The following is an 8,034-nucleotide window of genomic DNA, read 5'->3' on the forward strand; positions in this document are numbered from 1 at the left end:
AATGCTAAACCAAAATATAAATTTGAAAATATGGAGAACAAGCTGGATATGAATCTATGATTGATACCTATATCCAGAGTGAAGATTTATTTGTGAGTTTTACTTTTCTTATTATTTAGCTTGGAGGGTAATATCGTAATTATTGAGGTTAATTCCGTTCCTTTTTATTAGATTAGTATTTAGTACAACGAATAAAAGATATGTGGCTTAATTTCTCTCTATCTATATAATATTTGTACATATTTATCTTGCTACTCATCTGGCATTGTTGAATGTTGATGAGGGGACTTTTCTGTCACTCAGGGGCTCCTACTAAAATGGATGTTTGTTTGCCACTCGATAAGTTATTGTTGAACGTGAAGTAAGTCAGTCTCACCCTTTCTTAAGGGGTGTTTGGCTTAGTTTTGAAACCCCAAAAGTCCTTTTTGGAAAAGTTACAAAAAGTCAGGATTTCTTGACTTTTCCAAAAAGTTCATTTTCTTTATGTAAAAACTTCAAAAGTGGCTTTTAAAACTAGTTTGCCAAACATCTTTTGCTTTTTTTTATTTTCCAAAAAAGACTTTTGGCTGTGAAAAGCTAAGCCAAACACCCCCTTATAATTGTTAAAAGTAACGATAAGAAATCTCTAGTGTAGAAAAAGAAAAATGAAAACAGCATATATATATATATATATATATATATATATATATATATATATATATATATATATATATATATATATATATATATATATATATATATATATATATATATATATATATAAATGAATGCTTACATTTTTGCAGAGGGAAAATCCAAGTAGTACTGGTATCAACCGGAAGCTTCAATCCTCCTACATTCATGCATTTACGCCTATTTGGTTTGTACTTCCATTCCATTATCCATTATGGTGCTATGTTATAAGAAATCATGTTTATACATGCTATGCTACTTGTTATTAATTTATTTTATTTTTTTGGGTCAAATGTCGATAAATCTGTTCAAAAAACTGAATGTACAAGGGGAGATGTAGGTTTCATCTTCATTTGGTGGGTGTTCTTCATTTTAATGAATGGGATCCATAAAATAAAACTATAGCTTGATAGATTTTCAAAATATAATGTTCTTATAAGAAAAAATTTAAAAGTATCTGTGTTAATTAGTTTTTGGTTTCATCATTCATGTCATAACTCTGTCAGTGTTACATGACTACAAATGATGGCTACTTGATTATCCGTGTTAACTAATTTTTGATATTTACAAAGTTGGAATAACATGCTTACAGTTTAATATATACTTTTTAGGTGTATGCGCATTGTTATTATTTTTTTTTTTAAATCATGCTTAGAATTGGCAAGAGACGCACTTAACTCAAAAGGATTTAATGTTGTTGGAGGTTATATGTCACCTGTAAATGATGCATACCAGAAAAAGGTATCATATCATATCATTACAATTGACAACTAATTGCTCATCTATTTTTTTCTTTTACCATGAATGATAATTAATTCTGTAGTAAAATTTATTTATAAATTTGATTTTTAGGGTCTCATACCCTCTGAACATCGTATTGAAATGTGCCAACTGGCTTGCAAAAGTTCCGACTTTGTAATGGTGGATGCCTGGGTGGTTAGTAATTAATTAGTGGGAGGAGTAGAATAAATAATACATTTCTCTTTTGAATTATTAAACATAATAATATATAGCTTGTTTCTTTATAATAGACTTGTTTATTTGGTAAAGGCTATCTGTAGTTTGTATTAACTATTTAATTAATTATCTGTTTTAGGCAAAACAAAGCTCATTTCAACGCTCATTGACTGTGTTGTCAAGAATCAGAAGCTTTTTTTGTGATAATTTGATGATACCTAATGGTATGTATTAGAGTGAACCCTTACCCTTTTGTGATCAAACTATCCTTTTCTTTATTTAGACTTTTTAGTTTAAAGTAGAATTTAAATAGAAGAAACTTTGCACTTTTTTTTTTTTTTTTTTTTTTTTTTTTTTTTTTTTTTTTTTGTAATTGTAGAATCCCTAAAGGTGATGCTTGTTTGTGGCTCTGATCTACTAGAATCATTTGGCATTTCTGGAGCTTGGATACCTGACCAGGTAAATAAGTAAATGAATGCACTTTCACATGCATTCTAATTTTTATAATGGTTTTTCTTGAACATTTTTAGTAACAATTTAGTTGTCAAATTAGATATGAAGCAAAACCTATTTATTGAAATATGCCCATAAAGAACCACAAATTGTTTTCCTTTTCCTTTTAGGTGAGGAGTATATGCAGAGACTTTGGCGTAGTTTGTATCCGCAGAGAAGGTCAAGACATTGAGAAAATCATCTCGCGTGTTGACATCTTGACAGAATACAAGGTAACCAACAGGGGTGTTTATGTCATTTCACCAATTTTACTATCATATTCTTGATTATATCGATTTTTCGTATCTGAATCATGCAGAGTAGCATCCAAGTTGTTGATGAAATAGTACCAAACCGTATTAGCTCAACTTTAGTAAGGTAGCCACCAAAATCCTACATTATATATATATATATATATATATATATATATATATATATATATATATATATATATATATATATATATATATGTTCAAATGTTTTCTCACGTCTATTGTGTGCCAATAGAAATTTAGTATTAATTATATGTATATTAAATGTTATGCATACATATAACTTATTTTTATGAATACTAATTAAATTCGTCATTAATGTCAACAATAATATTATTTCAAAATGAATTCATATCTAGAACAATGAGAGTGTATTCTAACAGAATGAGAGTGTATTCTAGTAGAATATACTCTCCATATTACATGCAACTTTATTGTATTTTCAGTGAGAGTTCTGAAACAAAATACGAACTCATATATAAAAACTTAGATAAATTCATTCTGAAAGAATGTTATTGCTGACATTAATGACAGATTTAATTAGTTTTTTATAAAAATAGAATTATAATTATGGATATCATTTAATATACATATAATTATGGAAATCATTTAATATCTATATTTATTTAACTAAATAATTATTTAATTTACTAAAAATTCTATTGGTGTAATAAATGTAAGAAACAAAATAACTTTTATATATATATATATATATATATATATATATATATATATATATATATATATATATATATATATATATATATATATATATATATATATATATATATATATATATATATATATATATATATATATATATATATATATATATGGCCTAACATGAAGCTTAATTTTGTTTGTTTATGTGATTATAGAGATTGTGTTTCACGGGGTTTATCTGTGAAATATTTAACGTCAGATGAAGTTATTAGTTACATTAAACGAAGCAAACTGTATATCAACCCCATTGCCTCACAACAACAAAGTTTGTAGCTAATGATATTTATAAAGGAATTATCCAATAAAACTGTCGACGATTATATTTTTGTTGTAATAAACACCTCTGCTCAATTTATTTATGAGCCTTGCTGAGTTCACGTATATCATTTTTGTAAATCAATATTTTTTAAATGTATGAGTAAAACGAGTGAAAAAGATGTAAAAGAACAAAAAAAAAAAAAATAGAAACTTGAAAAGTGTTTGTTTAAATACTTACTTACAATGGTCGATTTTTTACTCTTAATAAAAATCTCTCATAATAGCAAGTTAGCAACTAAACTTTTTTAGAGTAATGTTTTGTAAATTTTTATCTAATTAACTAGCTAGTAACAGAAAAATGTGATAATACTATTTGGTCAAACTAAAATTTTAAAATGACATAAAAGAACATTTATGTGTGGATACATTTTGATTTTTTCCGTCTTACACCTTAATTTTATTTCTCAAAAAAATCAACTTTTATTAGTTCTCTTTTATTTTAGCTTTTTAACCGGTTACCAATTAGTAAATTGAGTTTATTCCATATATTTTGCATTTTATTCCGTTTTAGATCTAATACATTTTTTGTTTTCAAAATAAACCAAACTTTAACACATTTCTTGTTATTTTATTAATGGAGTCGGTTACCAACATATAATCCTATATCACTCTAACTCACGTCCTAAGCATCAATCACCAATAAAAATAATTGATTTTAGACCCTAGGTCATGTTTCTGTTTCTTCTTTTTGTATACATGCTCCTCTAAAGTTGTTTCATCTTGAAGCATAACATAAAGAAATGTTGAAATGAAATTACAATGAAATTACAATATTGTGAGGAAGAAGCTCTTTATTTATCTTTTGTCCTTACTCCTTAGGTTTTTTTTCACAAGATTGGGTATGTTTTCAAAGCTTGGCCTAATACTATTTTTACAAGGTCTGATGATATGTTTATTTTAAGGAAAAATGACACATACAACCTATGAACTTTCTAGTGTTTACCGTTTTAGTCACTTAACATTTTTAGTGGTTTTATGAGGGAACAAAGTGTGTTGCAACCTAGCAATTTAGTCTCTTTTACTTATTATACCCGGTAATCATGCCACATCATCCCGATTTGCCACATCATCGATTGACATGGCGAAATTGTATTTACGTCTTGGACCCAAACGACGTCGTTTTGGAATATGAAACGTAGAGGCCACAATCACACCACCCCACCCCGCCTCCGTATAAAATGTTAAGCTTGTGCCCTAAAATGGCACAATTCGTAACCTGCTTTTCCTAACTGCACCGTAAACTTCAATACCAATCGCAAAAATGATGCCTTCACGATCATCTCCAAATCACGATTGGTCACCCAACTATAGTCGGCACATGGCTGAAAATGTCTTGAATGGAGTCACAAATGAAGACATGGCGATCAATATGCTGCAGACACAGTTGGAGGTGTCGCTTGTGAGGGTAGAGATTGCAAACGACCTTCGTGAACTACAACACAACATCACTAGAGAGTTGGACACCCTAAATCATGAAGTCGATGATGTTAGGGCAGGTCAACTTGATCTATCTAACATGGTTGCTGATTTGAAGAAGCATTTGTGTTCACTGCAAGCATCGTATGTCAACATCGTTTTGGGTAAAAACAAGTGCAAGAAAGTGAAATAGGTTCTTGGGGTTTTTGTTGTTGCTATTGTGGGGGTGTTAATCTACAAGTTCTTAAAATGACACAAGAACTTTAGGTTACAACATTTCAATCTTGGGTTTCTATTTTGTTTTGATGTGCATCTTGTTTATTCTCCTTATTAGTAATGCGTTTTGTTCCTTGTCTTTTGGTTTCTGGTTGTAGTATTTGGTGTCGTGCTTGGTGGTTTTGTGATCATGTTATTGTGATGATCAGTTTTTTTATAGTAGTCACAGGTGATGGTTCTCGTATGTACTTAGATAGAGGTGGAAATCCCATTTTAACTTGTTTAATAGATGTGAAGATGTAGAAACCCATGAATGAAATGTTGGTTAAGTTAAAATGTTCATGTTATAAATCTAAATGTGCATGTGTCGTGAAGTAATACCCATATTTTTTGTTTATGTTCTTCCTGTGACCACATGACAAAGTCAATCATTTTAAACCATTAAACATGAACCCCAATGTTTGTGTGTGGGACATAGGACAAAAGAGAAGAATCTAATACCTAGATTTGTTGTTGCCTAAAACCTAGAAATGGAAAACAATGGAAAAGTGCTTTTTTGTTGTATTTCTGGTTGCCCACTTTGGATAATTGTCTGGAAGAAATGAAATACCCCTAATGAGTTAAATCAAATAATAAAGTAATGGCCGAAATACCCATAAAGGGTTAAGTCACATAAAAAATATTGATTGTAATACCCTGATGACTATAGTCAAATAAAAAATAATGACAGAAATACCCCTATTTCTTTTACTAATTAAAATGACACTAATACACCTAACGGGACTGTAAGTAGTTTAACTTCTTTGATTGACTAAAATACCCCTACTTTAATAATTACTTGAAATAACATACACCTATTGGATTAACTGATTCGAATGACTAAATTACCCCTAAACTAACATTCACATGCCCTCTTGAAACATTTGTAATGACTAAATTACCCCGTACACACTAATATAAATTAGATCATACATATTATAAATATATACATATTATAAATATATACATAATATAAATATATACATATTATAACATACATGAACATAACAAACATAAATTCCATTGTTCAATCCATATAAAGACACACAATTAAAACTGTAATTAATCTAACTCCATTGGCAATCCAACACTACTACCTTCACCTTCAACTCTTTTAGCAAGCTTTAGTTTAAGAATTCTCTCAGAATTTTTCCTCTTTCTTGGTTGACCTGTAGTATTGTAGCACCTGGTTCTTGGTATGTATTCTTTTATTAATTCGTTATGATGTTTTGCATTTTGGCCTTGGACTCGGCGAGTTGAAGGACCAACTCGCCAAGTAGAAGCGGGATGAGACGCGGGGTTTAAGCAGTGGACTCGACGATTTGGGTCCCGGACTCGGCGAGTAGGTGTCTGGACAAAAACCCTAACCCGAGGGTTTGCATCCTATTTAAACACCTTAACTCGGCCTCCTTCGTCCCGTTTGCTCCCAGAAGACCCCCATAGCAAACCCTAGCCGTTATTGAAGCAATCTAAGGCATTTGGAGTGATTTTGGTGTTTTTGTGATCCGAGGAAGGAAGGAAAAGCTTGAAGGATCAAGAGGAGGCTAGACGGATCCGATTTTGAGCATCATTTGTAGTCTACAGAAGGTATAAAGTCTATACCTTGTTTGTTCTTTTGATAGACCCCATTTTGTGGAGTTTTAGGGCTTTTATAAGCCATTTTGGTCACCAAAAATGATTGCAAGCACGGTTAAGGGTTGATGTTTCAGATCTAGGTCCTTAGAGGGGTTACAAGGCAGAAAGGAGTGGCTCTTGCACTCAAAGGAAGACCCCATGCATTGTAAGAGGTTGTTTTAGGACCTTTTGAGCTCAAAGTCACATGCAAGCACGTAAAGGTTGTAACTTTACGTGCTAGATCGATTGTAGAAGAATATATCTATCTTTTGATCAAGGGTTGTACATCAGAAATCGAAGATTTAGTGAGAGGATGTGACCGACTCAACGAGTCCATCCTTGGACTCAGCGAGTCCACGATTTCTGTCCCATATCAGTTGAGGGTCAAAAGGACCCAATTGAGTGTGGAAAGGTTTTAGGGGGGTCCCGGGAAGTGACCCAACGTTCTGGACTAAGCCATTGTTCTGGAAATTCATGGGACTTAGCGAGTGCATGAGCAGACTCGGCGAGTCCAAGGCAATCTCCTTAAGGATGAAGATGAACTCGACGAGTTGTTCATACAACTCGGCGAGTCGGATGAGGATTCAGTCGATGTTCATTAAGAAGGAAAACTCGTCGAGTCTTCACCTAACTCGACGAGTAGAGACGGGTATAAGGACAAATGGAAGGATAGGGACTCGGCGAGTTGGCGAGCCAACTCGGTGAGTCAGGTCAACTAGAAGTTGACTTTGACTTTGATTTGGTCAGGGGTAAAATGGTCATTTTACCCTAAGAACAGTTAGTAGTGTATGGCTAAGTGTTTTGTGGGAATTATAGTCGGAGGATTTCCGGAGCAGCAGCGACAGCAGTCAGAGGATTCCCGCATAGATCAGCAGCTACTACGAGGTGAGTTACCTTCCAGTAGCGGTGGGTCTACGGCCACAATACCGGCCCACCAGTAGGAGTTGTATGTTAGATGATTGTCTTTGTGATATCATCTAGGTTTGCTACTACCTGATATGTTTATATGTTGGCATGATATGTTATATGTGATAGTGGTAGTAGGAGGGGAATAGTCCCCAAGTTTGGTTGTGAGGACCGAAGGGTAGTATCATCTAGGTTTGCTACTACTTGATATGTTTATATGCTGGCATGATATGTTATATGTGATAGTGGTAGTAGGAGGGGAATATTCCCCAAGTTCGGTTGTTAGGACCGAAGGGTAGTTCGGACACCCCAGATATGTCTGGTAGTATGTTTATGTTATGATACATGTGATAGTAGCAGTAAGGGGTGGAATAGTCCCCAAGGGTCGGTTGTTAGGACCAACGGGTAT

General features: G+C 32.5%; 1 protein-coding gene across 1 annotated transcript; it reads left to right on the forward strand.

Moving 5' to 3' along the window:
* Positions 1 to 317: 317 nt before the first annotated feature.
* On the forward strand, positions 318 to 3,389 carry LOC145099386 (nicotinamide/nicotinic acid mononucleotide adenylyltransferase-like). Its single transcript, XM_079036973.1, has 9 exons — positions 318 to 361; positions 786 to 859; positions 1,328 to 1,413; positions 1,525 to 1,608; positions 1,769 to 1,853; positions 2,009 to 2,088; positions 2,253 to 2,354; positions 2,441 to 2,499; positions 3,272 to 3,389. The coding sequence occupies exons 1-9, from the start codon at positions 318 to 320 to the stop codon at positions 3,387 to 3,389; spliced, it is 732 nt and encodes a 243-aa protein (XP_078893099.1).
* The last annotated feature ends 4,645 nt before the right edge of the window (positions 3,390 to 8,034 follow it).

The sequence above is a fragment of the Lactuca serriola genome, chromosome 4, assembly GCF_051521515.1.
Source record: "Lactuca serriola cultivar US96UC23 chromosome 4, Lser_US96UC23_V15, whole genome shotgun sequence".
NCBI lineage: Eukaryota > Viridiplantae > Streptophyta > Magnoliopsida > Asterales > Asteraceae > Lactuca > Lactuca serriola.

Excerpts from the sequence above, each read along its gene's own strand:
- LOC145099386 (XM_079036973.1), top strand. The coding sequence starts at position 318 with ATGGATGTTTGTTTGCCACTCGATAAGTTATTGTTGAACGTGAA. Across the intron at positions 1,414-1,524 it reads ATGATGCATACCAGAAAAAG|GGTCTCATACCCTCTGAACA; the intron begins GTATCATATCAT and ends TTTGATTTTTAG. Across the intron at positions 2,355-2,440 it reads ACATCTTGACAGAATACAAG|AGTAGCATCCAAGTTGTTGA; the intron begins GTAACCAACAGG and ends TGAATCATGCAG.